Here is a 21769-nt window from a genome sequence, read left to right as displayed (position 1 = left end):
TAGCATCCTGTGTCTCCCCAGAAGGGCGAGACCAAAAGTACCACCATGCAAGGTTTCAGCTGATACTGGATAAACATCCCAATGCTGGTGTCAACAACACTGTTGATATATTTTGTTAAACTCGATTTTGAATTAGCGCTAAAAACAAAGCAGAGTATGTTCTGACGTTATCACACCGTAGGGGCAAACTTAAGGGTTTATCAAAGTTAGACACAGAGATCATCATGATACTTTAACTGTGGAGCCACCAGGCCCTGAGTTGAGATCTATCAGAAAAGCACAATGTCTACAGCCTTGATGTCAAACTCTCAAATAGCTCTTGAGATATTTTACCCTGGAGACTGACGCTGCAAATTTTGCAAAATAACTATTTGATGTGACGCGTGCGCATTTTAGTTATCTGGAAAATGTGACCCACTCATCACAGACAGAATAAATAGAAAAGGATCTTTCCTGTTCATTTATTAAAACTATTTCTTTCTGAGCGTGTGCCTTCACAGGTGGATAATATGGATGAGTGCAGGGAGGAGAAAGCAGTCTGGTACGACAGGAAAGTTCAGAAACTGTTGCTGCTTGTGGAGAAGTGCAAACATCAGCATGTTGTGAGCTGACCATACGAGAGTTTATTGTAAACACAAATACTGCTCTCCCTCTTAAAAAACTTTTGGTTCTGTTGCCTTTTTCTTTTTATAACAGGTTACATGTCAGCAAAAAAAAAAATGAATGAAATAAAGTAAAATAAAAAAGCCCTCAGTGCTCTCGGTGTTACTGAGGTTTCGTTTGCTCCGAGGGCTAGAACGTGTGTAAATGCTTCATCAATCCTGTTGTGCTAATTATGAGATTAACCTGCAAACGTGCACGGCCGCAGAGAAAACATAGTTTGGTCTTTTGCGTTTTGAGAGTGAAAAAATGAGGACAGTAAAAGTGTTGTGCGACTGGTCACAAGTCAAAAGAGTTCAAACAGGTACAGGTTATAAAAAACATCGAATGCAACTTTAATGGGCTTTTTTTTCATTAAGTATTTCATTAAAAACAACAAAAATCAATAATAAACAGACAGAATGGAGAATGGGGTCAGATCCACAGCACCACAGTTTGGGCTGAGGTACAGAGGGGTCACAGAGGGGTCACAGAGGGAAAAGACTTAAAGTCATTAGTCCATCACTGCTGCTCCCGCGATGAAGACTTATCTCCTCCTCCTCTCATCTCTCTCTCTGTTCTCTTTATTCCTCTCTTTGTCCCTCTCCCTATCCCTCTCCCTTTCTCTCTCCCGCTGCTTCTCGCGCTCCCTCTCCCTCTCTCTCTCTGCCTCATTCTCTCTCTCCCTCGCTCGCTCCCTCTCTCTGTCCCTCCCTCTGTCTCTCTCCCTCTCCCGTCCGTCATCTCTTTGCCTGTCCGTTTTTCGTCTCCTCTCCTCCACCGCCGCCTCCTCCTCCTCTTCCGATCTGTCATCTCGTCTGCTCCGCCGGGCGCCGCCGCGTTCACGCCCCTCCGGGTCAGGTGCGCGCCCCCTGTCGTCTTTCTTCGCCCGCTTCTCGCTGTCGCTGTCCTCATCTTTGTCTGCTCCGCGTCCAGCTCGCTTCTTGTCTGAAGATTTCTTCTTCTTGTCCTTCTCTCTCGTTTTCTTCCTCCCCTCATCACTTTGTCCTTTCCTCTTCTTCTTCTTCCTGTGTTTAGAGTCCGAGTCTGGAGGACAAAAAGTAGAAAGAAAAAAACAAAAACAAATCACACGTTGTCTTTTCTGAAGCAGCAGCTCACATAAATGAAAAACTGTAAAAATTCAGACATTCAACTGAACACAAACATGGGTTTAATAAAACAGAAGGAGACACTCCTCACTACGTTGTTTTATAACAGGAATATTATATTAATGTTACAATATTAAACCTCCCAACTACTGCAGCACTGCTGTGAGCTAGAATAACAAACTGATAATAACACAATGTGCCTGCGTATAAAAGTGAAATAATGTGATTTTCTGAAAGTAAATCTTTAGGTTTCAGTCAGGCGTACCCGAGCTGCTCGAGGAGTCTGACGAGTCTGAATCTGACTCGCTGGATGAGTCGGAGTCGGAGGAATCTGACGAAGAAGAAGACGAGGACGATGTCGAGGAGGAGTCCGATGATTCCACTTCCTGGTTCTGAGTCATGATCATCTTTGGCGCGTTTTTCAAATGTTCCCTCAGCTCATCACTAGGAGAGAAAACGATGTGGGAGAAATGTGAGAGTTCAGTGTTTCTGTGTGAACGTAAACTGCTACATTCATCATCCAATGACATTTTAGATGCAGCGAGCGTCCCACACTTTGAGGCCAGCAGAATTTAACAGAATAAACAACCATTATTTATTGCATATATTAGGAAAGCACTTTACAGTGCAGTTTATTCCAAACATAACACAGTTAAGCTAAAAGTTTTCTGATTCTGTTTGTAAAAAAATGTGACAGCCATGTTTCTGTGTTTATGCTGTTTGTTGAAGTGTGGCCCTTACGTGAGTCCTCCCAGTCCAATAGAAGTGAAGAAGTTGATGGCGAAGCGAGTGTTTCTGGGATTATCACGAGGAAAGAGACCTTCAAAGAACGGCTGCAGGGTCCTGTAACACACGCAGAGGTCATGATTTATTGTTACGTCCTACTTCATTTATGGGCTCTTTAATTATCACTAGGAGCAACAGTAGCCAAATAAGAGCAAGAAGTCACATTTTTCTAATTACGTTTCCTTAAATTTGATTTACTACCTCACTCGACTATATCATTAACATTTAAATGTTTTCTGAGTAAAAACTTTGGCTGCCTCTGCAGCAGCTTTAGTAAAGTACAGTTTGAGTGCTGTGCGTGGCTGTGGTGGGAGTGTGGGTTTTCGTACTGGTCTTTCAGCCTCTGGTTAAGTTTTGGCAGACCCATGTAGGCACAGAGCTCTTGGAACAGGATCTTTACAAAGATCCTGCTGGACGACGTTGTGGTGTCCTCGCTCATCTTGATGCACTCCAACACCTGTGTGAGACACATTCAAAAGACAGAGAGACGGTCTAACCAGACTGGAATGAGTTTCATGGTCACGCTGGGGAGGATCTTTCTTTGTGTCCTTACACTCCACGGCACCGAATCTGTGTAGAGCAGGTGAGCGAACAGTCGGGCCACGTTCCTCAGTTTGTTGGTCTCCAGTCGGTGAATCGTGTCATACTGCTCCGAAAATATCGCCTCGAAACTCTCCATGTACTCCTTCTTCAAGAGACAGAACCTCTATATACACACACACACACACACACACACACACACACACAGTTAACAGATAGAAGCAGTGCTTCGCATCAAAATCAGGTTGAATGCTCTCTTTAGTTAAATTAATTACAGTGAAACTTAAGATAACAATAACAAAAAGATCTGAGGTAAACATGACACATGGCCAATAAACATAAAAAGCTTGAGCACTTCCTTTTAGTTGTTCTTTTCTTTTAAAAAGTGCACAACAAGATTTATATGCACCTCAGTGAAATGGTCACATTCATCGTGCAGAGAATAGAAATACCTAACAAATATCTATGAAGGGAAGATGGAAAACAACCGACTCTTTAAAGCAGGTTTCCCTAAAGCACCACTGTTCACACGATCGTGGAGATGAAGAGTGTGTGTGTGTGTCTGCGTGTGTGTCTCACCCCAGCCAGCAGGCCAAAAAACTTCTCGTAGGTCCTCTGCTGAGCGCAGCAGTCCAGGATCATGTTGCACAGCTCCTTCTGTTCATACAAGCACAACACTTTCATTAACTACAGTCAAACTACAGCAGTCACATCAACTTGCAGGCTGCGGCCAAGCTGTCAGTGGTCCTATTAGGAGTTAATTTAACATTTGTAGACTTTTGATAATGTAGTCAGAAGGTCTCTGTGCACTCTGATGTTTCTTATTATTTATGACCGCACTGTTTCAGAGACACAGAGGAGACACATCTAAAGATAACATCCGTCAATAACAACTCGTTACATTACTGTAAGTTTTTTATTGCTGGATGATTTTCGTTAGTGAAATTTTGTTTAGTTTCATCTGCCACCACTTTTCCAGCGTGCTCTTAGGCAGTGTAGATATTTTTTATGCCTTTTTCTCTCCTCTGTCTCACCAGAACAGCACCTCCTCTTTGTTCCAGACTTCCCGTCATACAAATTACACACAGCTTTCCTCTCCTGATTAACAAAACACACACTTTAGCAGTGTGAAATGGTGCAGTGTCTCTCTCCATGTAGCATCAGAGCTTGTGAGTGAGTGGGGTTAGGCTGTCATGCTGCATTTAAGCCATTGTAAGGGAACAAATGCTTATTTATAGAGTTTCAAAAATTACGTTTACCTCCTATAGTGGTTCTTACACCTGTATGGCCTGCTAGTAATGCAGTTCTAGAGACTGCCCTACTAATCCACCACAAATGGATGTAAACAACACAGACCAGCTGAGAATTATCATCTGGGTTTTTGTTCAGATCAATTTACAAATGATGCCTTTAGACTTCTAATTCTGCCATGAAAGCTGTGAAATTGAATGGAAATATGTTTTTTTTTCTTCAAAAGTGAACTGAGTCAGTGCTTAATATCTCGGTTAGTTTAGGTCCAGACTTATATTCCATCAGCAGCTCAGTCACGTTTCACCTTCACCTTACTCTGGATATGAGATCGAACATTTCAGCCTGCAAGCCAAAAATATACTTTTGGTGGAAAGGGGAGCAAACCACATTTGTCAAGTTTCAAAGTATTAACATTCTTAGGCTGGTAGGCTGACTGAAAATAACAATCTTTAACACTGGACCGAAGGCAGCCAAACAAAAGGTAATTTTTCAACCTTTGGACTGTATACCATCTACAGTATGTTAACTACCATCAAAAGCTCCTTGATACTATCAGGTTCAATCTCATGTCCAGCTTCTTACTATTAAAACAATAAAAGACAAGAATGCTGCCTAAGATACAAGTATATAAACTAATTCATAACACTACTACTGGCTCTGCAGCACAGTACATATAAATACACTGTCATCACTTTCATTACATGACTAACAGAACGAGACGCTGCTTTTTCAGTCTCTTACAGGTATCGACCACCAAAACACTGGTTGTGACAGTGATACAAACAACCACACACACAGCTGATTGTCCTCTGTAAGAGTTTCTCACCACATCCACACACACAGCTGACCTGCACCTGTCACCCTATGAAACCTACTACACGTAATTATCAGCTCAACCTCCATTACAGGAACACAAAAACAATTACAGTGGTCCCTCGAGTTGCGTTCCAAAATTAACCCGCGATAGGTGAAATCCACGAAGTAGCCAACTAAATTTTTTTTTACAATTATTATAGATGTTTTAAGGCTGTAAAACCCCTCACTACACACTTTAAACAGTTTTCTCAGACATGCATGAACATTTTCACACTTTTCTCTCTTATTTAAACACTCTCAAAGTTCAAACCCTCGTAGAAAAAAAAAAGTCCAGTATTATAGAAAGAAACCCGCGGCTGCCTTTGACGGTGCAAAACGTTTCGTCGACATCGTTGTGTTTGTTGGGGAGAGTCACACAGCTAGCAATCAAAGATTTATATAAATATGACAAGCTGAACACGGCACGAGATTGATTGACAATGGTCTACAGCCAATCAGGACGCAGAACACAATATGCTGTCACCCCCCCCCCCCCCAAAAAAAACAGCATGTAAAATTGCACACAAAAAAAAAATCTGCAAAACAGCGAGGCTGCGAAAGGTGAACCGTGCTATAGCGAGGGACCACTGTACCCCACGGTTTCAGATGAATTCTCATTTTTGATGGCTAGCTGAGTGTTCAACAGCTAGCCATCAAAGGATGCACGCCAAGTTTTCACCCAAACTTCAGTATCACGATAGTTTTAGATTAATCCTCTGTGGACAAACTCACAGCGATGAAACTTTACAATTGTGTGTTTTCAGTGTAAGTCTGTTTGTGGACTCACCGTTTGGCTTTCCGGGAAGTCCATCTTAATCAGTTTGTGAGCACACTCCTCAAAGTCCAAGCTGCAAAAACAAACAATCTATTAATCAATCAAACAATCGATCACAGGTGTACAATTGTGAGCTCATGCTAGTGTGTTTCTGTTTGTGTCGTTTAATCAATCGGTTTCACTTTTTCATCCTGTTGTCCAAGCTTGTGAACCGTTCTTCAGTGAAACCATGGTAACGAGGTTGCTCATACACAGGTTTGTATAGCTGTCTTTGTGAGCGCACTCTGTGGCCTAATACATTTTCTAGCACTAAACTCTTAACTCGAACAGGCTTTTTGAAGGGAGGATTAGTTAGAGTCCTCCCTCCTAAGGTTTCAAATTCAAACAGGTCCTCAGAAAGACACACGCACGCACACACACACACACACACACACACACACGCACGCACACACACACACACACACACGCACGCACGCACACACACACGCATGCACAGCCTTAATTATCAGTCCAACTCAATCAAATATAGTGGGAGCTGTAAATAACTGCCAACACCCGCAGAGAAAACCAAGTCACTCACTGTATGAATGTGTATTTTTAGGAGTGTGTTCCACCGTGTTTGAGTGTGTGTACCTGGACTGAATAGCGAGGTAGATGGTTCTTCTGAAAGCAACCAGGTTGACTTCTGTCTTATCAAAGATGGTGACTTTCTCGTCTTAGAGGGAGACAAACACAAAGGTCATCTTTAAAAGAGAGCTGATTGGATGTGTTAAATGTGTTAAAATCAGAACAGGAAAAATGTTTAAAAATCAAAATAGTTAAATGTAAACACAATCAGTTCTTAATGAAATATCACCTGAGTAATTATCTTTCATTAGTGCAATATAGGATTTACATGAACCAATGATGCAAGTAATCTAGTTTAATTGGGGTCACACAGCATGCACTTCACTTTTAATAATACTCAAACTTAGTAATTACTTGCTTATTACTTGTCTTGATGTAACGGTATTAGTTACATCAAAGGTGCCACCAAAAGTGAGTCAGTGACTCATGTTAAAATGCCCACATTCACACATGAAAACAACATATTTACAGTGTGGTACAATAACGGTTCATATATAGGTTACGTATTATTTTTGTAACTCATACATCTGGATAAAGTCCAGGCTAAAAATTTGTGGTCTGGTTCTTCAGTTTGATAGTCAGCTGCAGTTTGCTTTCCTTTAACAACTTTTGCTAATCGGAGCTGAAATTAATTTAACCAAATTAACTAGCAGGTATTTCTGTTTGTGTAACACCCATACAGTTTATGGATGAAGCTTGCTAAACAATCTGGCTACCATTAGCACACTCTTGTTTAGATATAGTCACTCCTGGGCAGGAAAAAAACAACAGCATAGCAGTGCCTAAAATGCTCATTGACTCATAACATTGACTCATGATGTTATGTTTTTAAATGCTTTACTGTCTGTTCTCCTGTAGCTGCTGTACTCAGAACTATATTTAGTTAGTGCTAATGCTTTTAGTGTAATGCAGTCACAGGAAAAAAATGTATTAAAAAAAATTACTCAGCTGCTTTTACTGGCAGCTAATTGTTTTAAATATTCCAAGAGGTAATGAGCCATTCGATGAAAGTCTGGAGGCAAAAACACTCCAAACAAATTTCTCAGCAAGCTGGCCAACTCCTTTTACAGAGCTCTGCTGTGTTTGGAGAAAAAAAGCCTTAAAAGTGAAAATAATCTGGGCTGAACATCAAGCAATATTGCCCTAGATATTTGTCTTTGCTTACAGCCCTGGAGTCAGAATCTCCCTCCATTTTCAAGCTTATAAATTATATTTCTGAAAATGTTAAAATAATTTATTACGGAACAGACTTGGGGGTTATTTCATGATACCATCTTTCAAAAAAGTCTTTAGTCTAACTATTTATTATTTGTGATGTTTAAAATAAATATCACTGTGTTATTTTGTCAGATATCAATACAACTGTTTTCACAGGCCAAGTGTTTAAAAAAAACAATCAAAAAAAGCAGACTGACTCTTTTAGGCAAGAAATCCTCAGCAGATTAACGTATTTGTCTCACCATCTCCTTCCTCCTCATTCTCATCTTCCTCATCATCGTCGTCATCATCACTGCCATCTCCCTCCTCCCCTGAATCGCTGCTACCCTCATCCAGGATATCTGAAATGATGCACCATCAAACTTTGGTTAAGCTGTAAACGAGCAGACAGGTGATTGGACAGTTCAGAGTGTGATGATTTCTTACCTCTTTTAAGAGTTTTATATTTGTCCTCATTCTCCAGGAAGTCTGGATCCATCTTAAATACATCTAAGTGAACAAACACACAAAGACTGTGTAAACATTTCTGAAAAGTCCCGTGACTCCTCCCTTCCTCCCACTCTCCCTCAGGTCTTACTGAGGATGTCCTCGGGGTTGTATTCGTCATCTAGCGGCAGCATGTGAGTGAACTGGTCATCCTCATCCACCAGATCCAGGCCTTCTGGGATTACTGGATGATCTTTGAAACCATCTTTCCTGATAGCAAACATCACCTCTATCATGTACTGGACCCTTTTGTCAATGGTCGACTCGTGGAGGACATTCCTAAGACGCTCAAATATGGCTGAAAAGAGAAACAGGGAGAATGTGCATAAACTTTCTGAATTCTGAAATTCAGAAAAATTCATTCTCACAAGTATTTCAAGAGAAAAGAGATGACAACGCGAGGAGAAATAAAGTCTCTTAGCAGTTAATACTGTTGTAATGAAGCAAGAAAACGCCATTTTTTTGTGTGAAATCACAAAGGCAAAAGTAAATTCTCCAGTTTCAGGAGCTCAGACCAAACAATGTTTGAAATGGCTGCAATTTAAAGTTTTAACTTGTTATCATTTGTTGTTCTAATTAAAGAGCTCAGCCTACACCATCACCTCCCACCGTGAAGAAAGAGACAGTTATAAAGCTGCTGCTTCAGCGTACCGTTGATTCCTCGAGGGGACACTTCGGTCAGCTTGAGACCACATTCCTTCAAGAAGGAAATGGCGACCTCCACACTGTCATCGGTTGGACGCTCGAGCAGCAGAGTGAGCATCTCCAGACACAAAACCTCGTGGGCCTGAAGGCGAGTGACATCAGAGCAGAAAGCGACAGAAAAAGCACGCACCCAATTAGAATCTGGACGTCAACCCTCGAGCCCTCGGTCAGTATTTAACTTTGAAATCGGGACCTACCACGTTCTGGTTGATGAGATGAGCCACGAACTTCGACGCGGTCAGGCACTGTTGCTAGAAAACAAAATGCAGATTTTAATGCATGACTACTGCTGATAATTACTCAAACACATTTAATATCAGTGTCATAAAAAAGACATTTCTGCCTGTATTTGTTACAGACAATTTAATTTTGTACAGATTGTTCAAGCCTTCAAGAGATCATACTAAAATTATCCACAGCAGGTAGAAACACACTCTGGACTGCGTTCACAAGCTTCCAGCACTGCCAGTTATTTCTCTTATTTAGATCCAGTTTCTTTTTTATCTCAGTAATTTGGACACATGCGGCATCAGTCTGCTCAAATTGGAACATTTCCACCTCTGTCACTTGAGAAAGGACTTTTAGATTCAGACTGATTCTCATTCAAAACCTATTCTCAAATTAATAAACAGAAAAGGAGGCCTATTTTTAGCCTCTTACTCCAGTAATACGCAAAAACAAGCATAAATAGTAGAATATGCAAAGTCCAACTGATGAAGGTCAAACAGACATTTGAACTGCCTCATGTCCCACCATAACACACATGCTCACAGCGCTTGCTGTTTGTTATAATACTGTAGACAGAAGTTTCCAAAGTAATCAATTTTAGTCATAAATATGCAAATGAATGCAGCAAGGTGCTCTAATATCTAATCAGATCATCTCCTCCACATGCAGCATCTGTGATTTATATATGATATGCTATTCATGAGTCACTGTGTTTAGCAGTGGCGAGATATAAAAAGTTATATTTTTAATAGCAGAATGACAGGTGCATCATTTGGAGGCATCTTATTCTTTGTCTTTATGAGAAGAATGACATGAAGATGACTGTTAGGTGTTATTAATGTTTTGTCTTCTGCTGTAATTTTCCTAAAGTCACCGTCCTTCAAAACACAAAAGTGAGCCTTTGGAAGTGAAACAGACTGCGCACAGGGTCATCCAACCTCAATAAGTTTCTAAAGTGCTGCAGTGTGTATTGGTCAGATGATCTTGTTTACTAGTCCTGGACTTCAATGTTCAGATGTTATAAGTATCTGGGCGTCTACGTGTGACAGTAACACTTCACTATCACTGTTTGTGGATCACTAATCAACAGCGACAGACAGATGGGTACCTTGAGGTTGCGGCGGTAGCTTCTCCTGAAAGTCAGGATGAGACGTTTAAGGATCAGCTCTCCGATCTGAGGGAACTTTGAGTTGATGATGGCAACGACAGCAGCGTAGACATGAGTGAAAATGGGAGAGGCCGTCTGAGCCTGCAGTATCGAGCGAGCCAGCAGTCCCCTGACAGGCAAAGAAGCAGTTACAGGGAGTGCGTCAGTCACGAAGGTCTTTTTTCACTCTCTTTAATCAATCACGCTAATCTGGAAACTTAAAGCTAATAAAGTGTTTGATGTCTGTGCAAAAATTACAGGCCTCTGCTGCACAAAGCCTTATCGTAAAATGTACACGAATGAATGCATTTTCACTCTCATCTGACAGATACAACAAACTCCATTTGACTTCAAAGGTCATTGAAAATCTAACACTCACGTCTCATTGGGGTGTGTGTGTGTGTGTGTGTGTGTGTGTGTGTGTGTGTGTGTGTGTGTGTGTGTGTGTGTGTGTGTGTGTTCACCTTCCCCTGACGATATTTTCCTGCAGCAGCTCCTGGATGATGTTGATAATGTTGGATACGTTGACTTTGTTGATAAGACCGTTGATGGACTTCTTTAGAGCTTCCCAGCTCATCCTCTGATAGGCCAGGCTGTATAACAGACAGGGTGTCATCAATTACATGCAGTTCTTTAAATAAACAGCTTTTTTTTAAACTGCAGTTTTACTGCAGGTACATTTGTAATGAATGCAACTAATCTGATTTGTTTTACTACTGTCTGTTATGCAGTTAGGTGCAGGAACAGTTTATAGTTTGGCATGGTGATGTGTCCAAGTATCACAACAGAATAAAAAGAAAAAAAGTGTTTGAACACTTCTAGTGTAAGAAATATAAACATTTCAAAACATTCACACCTGGACTTGGACTACAGCTTCCAGTGACACTTTCTAATCTTAGTGTATAGGATTAAAGTACTGAAATGCTCTCTTACCTGCTCTTGTCAGTGATTTGCTGCTGCATCAAGCGCAGCTTAGCGGGAGGAATGTAAGCGCCTCCAGTCCTCGTCAGGATTGGATCAAGCTCCTCCTTTTTCTTTTTGACTGGCGGCTCATTGGCCGCAGCTGGTTCCCTGTCAGCCAGAGGGGAAGCGGAGCGACCCCGCCTCCTGTGATCTGAATCAGCCTCTCGATTGGCTCGTCGGTCAAAACGGCCATCTCTGTCATCGCGCCGATCATCATAGCGATCCCTGCAGCAAAGAAGAAACAAAGGAGCAGGTTACTTATTTAAGTAACACTTTTCCTTAAAAGAAAAAACTCTCAGGTCTGAATATGACTTGATTAATCCAGAGAAACCAAATCATATCAACACTGTTATGCTGAATTGGATTTTTAAAGTTTTCGTTTTAGCAGGATTTATAAAAGTTGCCAAGCAGCTGGGAATCTAATGTCTAATAGGGCTGTGCGATATGACCAAAATCTCATATCCCGATATAAGACATCCATCGTCCGATAACGAATATAAACCACAAAAATTTAACATTTTCTGTAAATTCTGTGAATCTCGGGCAGCTCGACATGCGTGAAGTGTTTCCAGCTGGGCGTCGTGTACCTGGAGTCGAGTGTTTTAACTGATTCATGAAACTATACATTTTTAGACATAAATTGTAAAGGCCGCCGTTTTCTTTGTGAGCATTTATTACACGGCGTGTAATAAATGCTGATATAAAATATATATATGTGTGTGTGTGTGTGTGTGTGTGTGTGTGTGTGTGTGTGTGTGTGTGTGTGTGTGTGTGTGTGTATATATATATATGTACATACACATATATTTATTTATTAGAGTGAAATCTTTCAGAAACTTGCGAAACTGAAACTTGCTAACCCATATGGACTAAGGGCCACATCGGTGCTAAAATGAACACAAGCCAATCACAAAAGCTGCCTTTACCGTGCATAACGTCTTCTGTCATAACGGTCCCTGTCCCTCTCCCTGGATCGAGATCTGTCACGTCCTCTTGACCTCGACTTCTCTCTTCCTCTGGATCTCGACCTGTCCTGTCCTCTAGATCTTGATCTTGATCTCGCCCTCCCTCTAGATGTAGATCTGTCCTTTTCCCTGGATCTGGATCTGTTTCTGTCTCTTTCTCTGGATCTATTTTTCTCTCTGGATCTGGATCTGGATCTGTCCGTATCCCTGGATCTGGACCGATCTTCTTCCTTGGACCTGGATCTGTCTTGCTCTTTGGATCTTGATCTTGATCTCTGGAACAACAAATAAGCACAGTGACAGCATTATTTTTTTTAAGTTTTCATGTGTTAAAATGATTTGGAACAATCTGAATGCAAGAATGATTTGGACAACACGGAGAACACCAGAGCAACACAAAACCAAGCTGTCATTTTTAAAAGTTTGAGTTGAGCTGAAAAAGAGAGACAACCCAGCAATGTGAAGTCGGTCTGCCTCAGGTCCTGCATCAAGTAAAAGCCTGTATGCACCTGGGGAGCTCGTGTCTAAGTTGACAGTAATGGAAACAAAGTCCTCTTTGATTTGTGATTCTGTCAGTCAACAAGTTAAATCTTTATTCAGTGTCTTCTTCACTGGGTGCACTCATAAATCAGGCCAGCTGACACTAAACATGCTACTGTGTCTTGCATCGGTGCCTCAAGCTTAAACTGGGTCCTGTTCTCATGGTAACCATCTCTTCAGACCAAGCAGTTTTTCACACCAGCTGTCCAGAACTGCAGCCTGAATAATCTACTGTGCAACGTGCAGACTAATGCACAGCCACATTTTCAAATGCAACATAATCATGTCTTAAAAGCACAACATGAAAAAAAACTAAGTAAATAAGCCTCTTCTTCAGGTACTTCATTCAAAACTATTCTGACATTCAAGATCACTTTTAGGCAAGAATAGTAACAAAATGCTTCAGTTCCCATTTCCACACAAAAATACATCAACTGAATAAATACCGTCAGTTCCTGAACTCTTCTTTGGACAGTATCTAAAACATAACATGGATCACTAAACTCCATTTACCAAAGCATCTGACTGCATTAACTTTTTAAGATTTTGGTGTTTCTGAATTTCTTGTTTTGGCTGGATAATTTTTATTACTGCCGTGAATCTCAACTATTGTTCGGTATAGTTGGGGAAATCAACTTACTTACTCCACCTACTACTAATGGCGTTTCTCACTCCAAACTCAACATTTTTGATTGATGAGGAATTATAATATGCAATATATATATTTATAAATATAAAAAAAGGCTTTCAGCATATGTTTCACCCTCTGTAACTGTCTGAAAGCATCCGATTCTTCCATTTCTACCATAGTAGTCTGTACATTATGAAATGTGACAGACTAGTAAAAGCCACATTTCTTACTTTGATCTGAGCCACGCTGCTTCGAATCTTTCTCAGTGCTGATGAATGATGTTCATCCTCATCACTGCTGCTGGTGCTGTCTGAACTGCTTGAGGATGGGCTCCTGGAGGGCCTGCGGTCCACAGGACTTGGCTGAGGGGACCGTCGCTCATTGGGGCTTCTTTCAACTGAGCCAGCCTGCTGGGGTCTGCCCGATGCTGGACTAGACTCATTCTCTGAAGGTCCTGCAAAGAGAAAAACAGATCAAAAGCAGTATTAGTATATCCATTCAATATATCCTTCTTCTTCCACTTACCCAATTTAGGGATACTTTGGGGCAGAAGGCAGGGAGGACATCAAACAGGTCACCAGTCTCTCACAGGGCTAACCGGAGACCTATGCTTTGGACTATGACTATTCAATAGCTACGTCATAACCGCAAACTTTGCGAAACTTGTTAATCCATATGCCTGGTGGCCACATAGGTGAAGGACACTCAAACAACTAAACAAATAAAATGGACACCAGCTAACCACAGAAACACACATCTATCTGTTACCATTCATACCATGCACCCTACAGCCCAACCTAATTACATGTTGCACCAATAGATTCTTCTCATGCATTTCAGGCTACTTTTTCACTGCAGTTTTTGAATTTATCAGTGAGAGAATAACAATCATCATCTCAACATAACAGATAATAATTATAGCATCAATATAAGGACTCACAAATGTCAGCAAATTCCTGATGGGAAATTGCCAAAACTATTAAAATGGACATGTAGGAATGTACAAAGAAGATGAAAAACTTGAGACTAATATATTTGCCTTTAAAAAAAAAAAAAGACCACTACAAAACTGGAGGGAAAAGGTCCGTGTATTTTATTTGTTTCTATCAACTGGTACCGAATGAAAAACATGTACACACACCCACACATTAATTTAGACATAATGTACCAGCACAAACACAACACGTAAATTATGTCGTTAGCGCTACAAAGATTCACCGCAGAAATCTAAATCAGGTCTAACAGGTGGAAGTACACCAGAGTTCCCAGCAAGGGGTACAGAGAAAATATACAGAAAGACCCAGCTGCTGGATTCAAACCCAGGACCTTCTTGCTGTGAGGTGACAGCTAATGATTGCAGCACCGTATTGCTCAAGTATAACGGATGGAGATTAAAGCGACTCTTATTACAAGAACATTAAGTGTAGGGTTCACAGCAGCATTTACTCACCACTGTTTTCTCTCTGTGCAGGACTGGGACTTCGACTTCTGTCTGCAGAGTCCATACCTGGAAGGGAGGAAAAAAGACAACTAAGACATTCACTTTGATAGGAAAAATGCAGGTTTTAATTAAAGAAACATTTTTTTTCTACAAACCCCGTTACATTAGGAAAAAAACATGTTGATGAGTTAATAAGATTTAATGATACTTTCTGACATAGTTCTCTGACACGATTAACGTATTTCTACGAAAGACTCGGTTTACAGACTTGTTGATCTGACATTAGTCTGCTCCAGATAAACTTTACATGAAATCACCAATACTCAATGCAGAACAAAGGATACATTTACTGTTTATTAGCCGTTTTGTAAGTGATTAACGATAAAATAAGAGGGACGATGACTTCCTGGTAATGTTTAATCGCCGTACTGAGAGTCAAAAATTTTCATTACCAACGGACGGAAGAGGTAACAATATGATAACTGGGCATTTCCTGAGGTAAATATTACCAAATGATCAAGTTTGTACGTCTTAATAGCCGATTAAACACATTTTGGGAAGTTTTCTTGAAACAGCAACACCACGCGTTACTAAAACGTCTTTTCAAATCAACTCCTCAGTTTTATCGCCATGTGTGTTAAGCTGAGCTAAAGTTAGCTTGTGTGCTAATGCTGTCTCGGCTACTGCGATCTAAGCTTCTCGCTACTACTTGCTGTCACTAAAACCTAAGATTTTATTTCCTTAGCACTTTGACAGAAGGTCTGTCCAGCCAAATTGCTTTGTTTGGGTTTTAATGTCCTTACCATGCAATTTCCCGGCTTTCCTTAAATCACTGTCGTTCGTCTGGCGGAAAACTTCCTATAATAACCAACATTACTTCCGGGTGACAGATCGCTTCCGGATTTCACAATAAACGCAGCTTGTGAAGTTTGGTTTACTGTTTTTGTTGTTGTTATTTTTCTTTTCCAGTTTAACTTTGTTTCAGGATTTAACATTTATAAATAAAGTTGTAACACAAAAAATAAAGTGTATAAAATAAAATAAACACACATGGCCTTTTGTACACATGAAATTTGTTCATTTATTGTTTCATTTTGTTGTTGTTTTTTAATTTTCATGTCCTCAATTGTACACACACAAACTTCTTTTTTGTGTGTGTAGGTTTAAAGGTAGGAAAAGTACGGGCCAGTTGCTTGAAAACAAGACAACAACTGTAAACAGTTGACTTTTTTCTCAGAATTCTGGAAAAGAAGAAGAAGAAAAAGACGTGCGCACTTTTTTTCCCCCAGTGGCCCCAATCCTATTAAATAAATATTTTAAACCTTATGTTTAAAATATTTGAAGGAAGTTTATATTCTCCAGCACAGGCCTGCAGACATCAAAACGATTTGAGCCTAAACGGAGGGAATAATAACACATAAAATACAACCCTGTTGGTGTATCCATCACTCTATTGCATACAGAGATGAAAGAGGAAAAAACACATAGTTTCTGAGTTATTTATAGCAGTGTGCTCGGGTTTAAAAGGCCCCGGACGATGACGTAGTCTCCGCGGTACTTAAGCATCTAGCTAGCATTACTAAAGAGGAGCATAAAAGGAGTAACGTGTTTCAGTTCAAACACAAAATTTATAAAAGCTCAACACGCAAACACACACTTGCTAACGGTAAAACTGGGAGAGAAAATAATAAGAGTTAAGTTGACTCAGAGATGGAGAGCAATGTAAGGAAGAGAAGACAGGAAGAATGCCAAAAGGCAAGTACTGCTCAGCGGTATTTGATAAAGTGGAAATTTTAAAACCTGCATGTAATGCCCTCATTTTTTTTGAATGGCATATTAGCTTTGTATATGATATGAAGTTGTGAAACAGTCCAGGAAAACAAACTTAAGTATACTAACTTTGTGTTAGCAGTTGAGTGCAGGATAAACATGTTAGCTAGCAGTAATGGGATTTAAAGTAAAGAACAGTGTGTGTGACTGGGGCACAGAGGCTGTGGTGCTCATGGTCATAGTTACGTTACATAAAAGGTAGCAGAGATTCATCTAAATGTAAGTTTATGATTGATTCACAGAATTCCACTAACTTTATACTGTCTATAAAGACGGTATAATAGGGAATGGAAGTCAACTAGGATATCTCATGAAACATCTTACATTTTGTGGGATTCAGTTGTGTAAATTCACAAAGAGCAGTAGGTCAGCTGGTCGCAGCTTGTACAAGGAAAATCTATTGAAGCTCACATTAGAAATGATTGTGAGTAGTGATTGATAGACTACAGCTCTGCATTTAATACCATAATTCCCTCCACACTCACCACCAAGCTGGAGCATCTGGGACTCAGCTCATCTATGTGTCAGTGGATCTCCAACTTCCTAACTGGCAGACCACAGGCAGTAAGGATGGGCGGACATGTCTCAGCCTCCACCACTCTCAGCACTGGAGCCCCCCAGGGGTGTGTTCTGAGCCCCCTGCTGTACTCTCTGTACACATATGACTGTGTGGCCACTACCAGCTCCACCACCATCATCAAGTTTGCTGACGACACCATCGTGGTGGGCCTGATCTCTGATAACAACGAGACGGCCTACCTGAAGGAGATTAGGAATCTGGAGAACTGGTGCCAGAGGAACAACCTCCTTCTAAACGTCAGTAAGACAAAGGAGCTGATAGTGGACTTCAGCACTAAGCAGGAGAGGAACTACCAGACCCCTGTCATCAACGAGTGCCCAGTGGAGAGAGTGGACAGCTTCAAATACCTCGGAGTTCACATCACGCAGGACCTGTCATGGTCCTGTCACATCAACACCGTGGTGAAAAAGGCCCGTCAGCGTCTCTACCACCTCAGACGCTTGAGAGACTTCCAACTGCCCTCCAAGGTGCTCAGGAACTTTTACTCGTGCACCATAGAGAGCATCCTGACGGGAAACATCTTAACCTGGTTCGGGAACAGCACCATGCAGGACAGGCGAGCTCTACAGAGGGTTGTGCGGTCAGCTGAGCGCACCATCCGCTCCGAGCTCCCTGACCTGCACTCAATCTACAGCAGGCGGTGCTGGACCAAGGCCAGGAAGATCGTGAAGGACCTCAGCCATCCCAACAACAGACTGTTCTCTCTGTTGAGGTCAGGAAAGCGATTCTGCTCCCTGAAGACCAACACAGAGAGACTGAGGAGGAGCTTCTTCCCGCAGGCGATACGGTCTCTCAATCACACCACCACACAGTACTGACCCACACATATAGTTCTTACACACACACTGGACATTCTGGACATTGTTTTCACTTCATCACTTATATCACTTTAAGCATATTTGCACTGCACAAGACAATGTGGCTTGCACAACACTGGTCACTATATTCTTCATTTCCAGTTAATACTTGTACAGCTGCTGTTATTGTGTGTATATATATATTTATTTATTTATATTTCTTCATACATTCTTATATAGTTCTATACTGTGTATTGTATATTTTGTTGTACAGTTATTTTATTTTCAACTTTAATTTATATATTTTATCTTATTCTTTCCCAGTTAAATTTACCCTTCATTCTAATTTGTGTTGTACAGTTATTTCATTTTTAACCTTAATTTTTTTTTTTTTTTTTTTTTTTTTTATTCCTTCCTAGTTAAATTTACCCTTTTTAATTTTTCATATTTATTTCCTATCTTATTCATAGCCTTTTCCTTTTTTTCTTTAGGTCACGAGCAGTTGTCTAAGCATTTCACTGCATATCGTACTGTGTATGACTGTGTACGTGACAAATAAAATTTGAATTTGAATTTGATTCTTTTTCCCTCTGAGCTGAGCCACGTCACTACAACCACAGCATTAGAGTTCCTCCACTTACTGAATCCCACTTAGTCCCTCACATTCAGGTAAACAAAAAACAAAACAAAAAAAATGTGTTGAGTTGTGTTCACATTATTTTATTGTTATATATTAACATAGCATGAGATTTAGTTAGCTCTGCACAACAGTAGCCGGTAGAAATGTCCTTCAAAGAGCTAGTTTTTTCTTTCTTACACTGAGTACATTTCACAGCCTGATTTTACTGATTTTCTTTTATTTGAGTAAAACAATTGATCGGTACTTAACTTTAACACAAGTATCTGTATTTTTAACTAAAGAATGTCTTTGCTTTTGCCACATCTGTTTATTTCCCAACCAAGGCCTGTGCTTTGGTGAGGGAGCTCTTCAAGATTAGAAGATATACAATCTTGTGGTTTCTAACAAAACCAACTTCTGGTCATGTTTCTTTTCTTCTTGCTGTTTGTATACACCCATATAAACTGACGACTCAACAGAAGCTTGATTCCTGATGTGTTTACAGCGATGGTGGTATAGTGGTAAGCATAGCTGCCTTCCAAGCAGTTGACCTGGGTTCGATTCCCGGCCATCGCAGCTTCATTTTGTGACAGAGCAATTAGGGAGGAAAAGAAACCTGTTTAATCTCAGAAAGAAGACGATATATAGTATACAATAAATGGGTATTCAAAGTAAAATAACAATTTATTGTAAAAAGATTTTATTGATTTTCTTTTACTTGAGCAGAGAAGTTGAATCAGTACTTTTTAAACAAAACTATCTGTACTTGTGCTTAAGCAAATCCTCTCAATATCACCAGATGCTGCGTTTCCTCCTTTGAGAAGCTCTGCTCAGCCTTTACTGCAGTCTCCTCCAGTTGTTTTTTATTTTTGGGTCTTTCTGCATTTAGTTTTGTATTTAATAACTAAATAGCACAATCTGCTTAGCTGATATCAGGTGATTGAGTTGGCCATGGAAAGATTAAGGTGGAAAAAAGGTGTTTTACCAAGTGTGCAGAACCTGATGATCTGTGAGTAATACTTCTTACTGGCCAGTAATATTGAGAGCTTAAAAAGAAGGCAATTTGACTTCTTTAGATATTTTGAGGATGTTTCACTTATCATCCAAGAGGCTTTGTCATTTATAGATCAACTGTCTAGTTTTGTCTAGTTTTCTAGGGAGGGCTGTCCCTTTGGAGGTGTCATAACCCACAAAGATGGTCGATCATAGTGGACATACACGGCCTCATTTACTGTTCTCTTAAACCAATTGTCATTGTCCAAAATGTGAACACTGGGATCCTGGGAAGCGTGTCCTTTCTCAGGTGTTGCAGGTGTGTCACTGAGTCTTGTCCTCCTGTGTTGCATTTGTGGACACGTCTACGGCATCCACTGTTTAAGTCTATTCACATTTAAGTGACATCAGCAGCTCACATGATGGCGGGGTGGGGCAAGGTCTCACAGAGGTTTCAGTTGTCGGCCAGGTGATGGGAATGACTTATGTATTTTTCACAGCTTTGCTCATATGATGACTCACATTATCAATAGTAGGTTGATAATGGAAGTACATCAATTTTTATATACACAGCGCCCAGTTTCAGTCTCAAATTAAACAGACTAACATCATTTTAAATATAAGGATAAGAATCCTTTGCAGTCAATGACTACTTGAAGTCAAGAACCCATGGACATCAGAGGTGGGAAGCAACGAAATACAAATACTTAGTTACTGTACTTAAGTAGAATTTTCAGGTACCTACACGTTGAGTTTTTATTTTTCTGATAACTTCTAACTTTTACTCCTTAAATGTTAACATGGATATCTGTACTTTTTACTCCTTTCATTTTCACAGCAGGCCCATTACCTTATGTTTAACATATTTGAGGGAAGTTTAAATTCCCCAGCACTGCAGGCCTTCAGACATCAAAGTGATTTGAGCCTAAACGCCTGGTCGCAGCTTGTATGCAAAGAAAATCTCTTGAAGCTCACATTAGAAATGATTGAGTAGTGATTCTTTTTCCCTCTGAGCTGAGCCACTACAACCAACCTTTGAGTTCCTCCACCTGCTGAATCCCAATTATTTCCTCACATTCAGGCAAAAAAAAAAAAAAAACCCAAAACATTCCTGTACTTTGGTGAGGGAGCTCTGCAAGATTAGTAGGATTTAAGAGAAGATATACAATCTTGTGGTTTCTAACAAAACACATTTTTGGTCACGCTTCTTCTCTTCCTGCTGTTTTTATACACCCATATAAACTGACGACTCAACAGAAGCTTGATTCAAGATGTGTTTACAGCGATGGTGGTATAGTGGTAAGCATAGCTGCCTTCCAAGCAGTTGACCCGGGTTCGATTCCCGGCCATCGCAGTCTCATTTTGTGACGGAGGAAAGAAAGTAATTTTATATCAGAAAGAATACGATGGTATGCAATAAATGGGTATTCAAATTAAAAAAAGTTTGTGTTGCCTTGAAATAGTATTACTTTATAATTATCATATTAAAATAATATGACGTTCAGTTAGTTTGCACAGAAACAGCTGGTAGAAATGTCTGTCAAATACCTACTGTTTACTTTCCTACTCAGATTACATTTCACAGCCTGATTTTATTGATTTTGTTCTACTTGTACAGTGCTTTGCTACTGGAAACTGAATTTCCCGGAGGAACCCACCCGAGGGATTAATAAAGTTTCATCTAATCTAATCTCTCTAATCTACTTGATTAAAGAAGTTGAATCAATACTTTTAAACAAAACTATCTGTACTTCTAGTAAATCCTCTCGATATCACCAGACGCTGCGTTTCTTCCTTTGAGAAGCTCTGCTCAGCCTTTACTGCAGTCTCCTCCAGTTGTTTTTTATTTTTGGGGTCTTTCTGCATTTAGTTTTGTATTTAATAAATAAATAGCACAATCTGAGTTGAGATCAGGTGACTGACTTGGGCATTAAAGAATATCCCACTGCTTTCCACTGAGAAACTTGTTTTTTTCAGCATGCTTTGGGTCATCATCCATTTACACTGAAGTGCTGTCTATAGTTTGGCTGAATCTGAGCACAGG

General features: G+C 40.3%; 1 protein-coding gene and 2 non-coding genes across 3 annotated transcripts; 2 read left to right on the top strand and 1 right to left on the bottom strand.

Moving 5' to 3' along the window:
- Positions 1–971: 971 nt before the first annotated feature.
- cwc22 (CWC22 spliceosome associated protein) lies at positions 972–15808 on the bottom strand. The gene is made up of 20 exons (XM_084908357.1): positions 15710–15808; positions 14916–14972; positions 13696–13919; positions 12256–12569; positions 11300–11554; positions 10831–10959; positions 10328–10496; positions 9189–9242; positions 8938–9073; positions 8378–8584; positions 8227–8289; positions 8043–8141; positions 6589–6670; positions 5968–6028; positions 3654–3731; positions 3088–3240; positions 2864–2991; positions 2490–2591; positions 2014–2192; positions 972–1686 (listed from the first exon to the last, which is right to left on the bottom strand). The coding sequence occupies exons 2-20, from the start codon at positions 14968–14970 to the stop codon at positions 1187–1189; spliced, it is 2988 nt and encodes a 995-aa protein (XP_084764483.1). The 5' UTR covers positions 14971–14972; positions 15710–15808; the 3' UTR covers positions 972–1186.
- A 3428-nt stretch (positions 15809–19236) lies between these two features.
- On the top strand, positions 19237–19308 carry trnag-ucc (transfer RNA glycine (anticodon UCC)). The gene has a single exon. It is a non-coding gene; the product is annotated as a tRNA-Gly (tRNA).
- A 1699-nt stretch (positions 19309–21007) lies between these two features.
- trnag-ucc (transfer RNA glycine (anticodon UCC)) lies at positions 21008–21079 on the top strand. The gene has a single exon. It is a non-coding gene; the product is annotated as a tRNA-Gly (tRNA).
- The last annotated feature ends 690 nt before the right edge of the window (positions 21080–21769 follow it).

This window comes from Perissodus microlepis, chromosome 16, assembly GCF_051167445.1.
Source record: "Perissodus microlepis isolate ML-2025 ecotype Zambia chromosome 16, ASM5116744v1, whole genome shotgun sequence".
In the NCBI taxonomy this organism is placed as follows: Eukaryota; Metazoa; Chordata; class Actinopteri; order Cichliformes; family Cichlidae; genus Perissodus; species Perissodus microlepis.
The sequence above is the reverse complement of the archived record's forward strand: the minus strand, read 5'-3'. Positions and strand labels throughout refer to the sequence as shown.

Excerpts from the sequence above, each read along its gene's own strand:
- cwc22 (XM_084908357.1), bottom strand. The coding sequence starts at position 14,970 with ATGGACTCTGCAGACAGAAGTCGAAGTCCCAGTCCTGCACAGAGAGAA. Across the intron at positions 12,570-13,695 it reads GCAGCGTGGCTCAGATCAAA|AGATCAAGATCAAGATCCAA; the intron begins GTAAGAAATGTG and ends TTGTTGTTCCAG. Across the intron at positions 10,960-11,299 it reads CAAATCACTGACAAGAGCAG|CCTGGCCTATCAGAGGATGA; the intron begins GTAAGAGAGCAT and ends TCTGTTATACAG.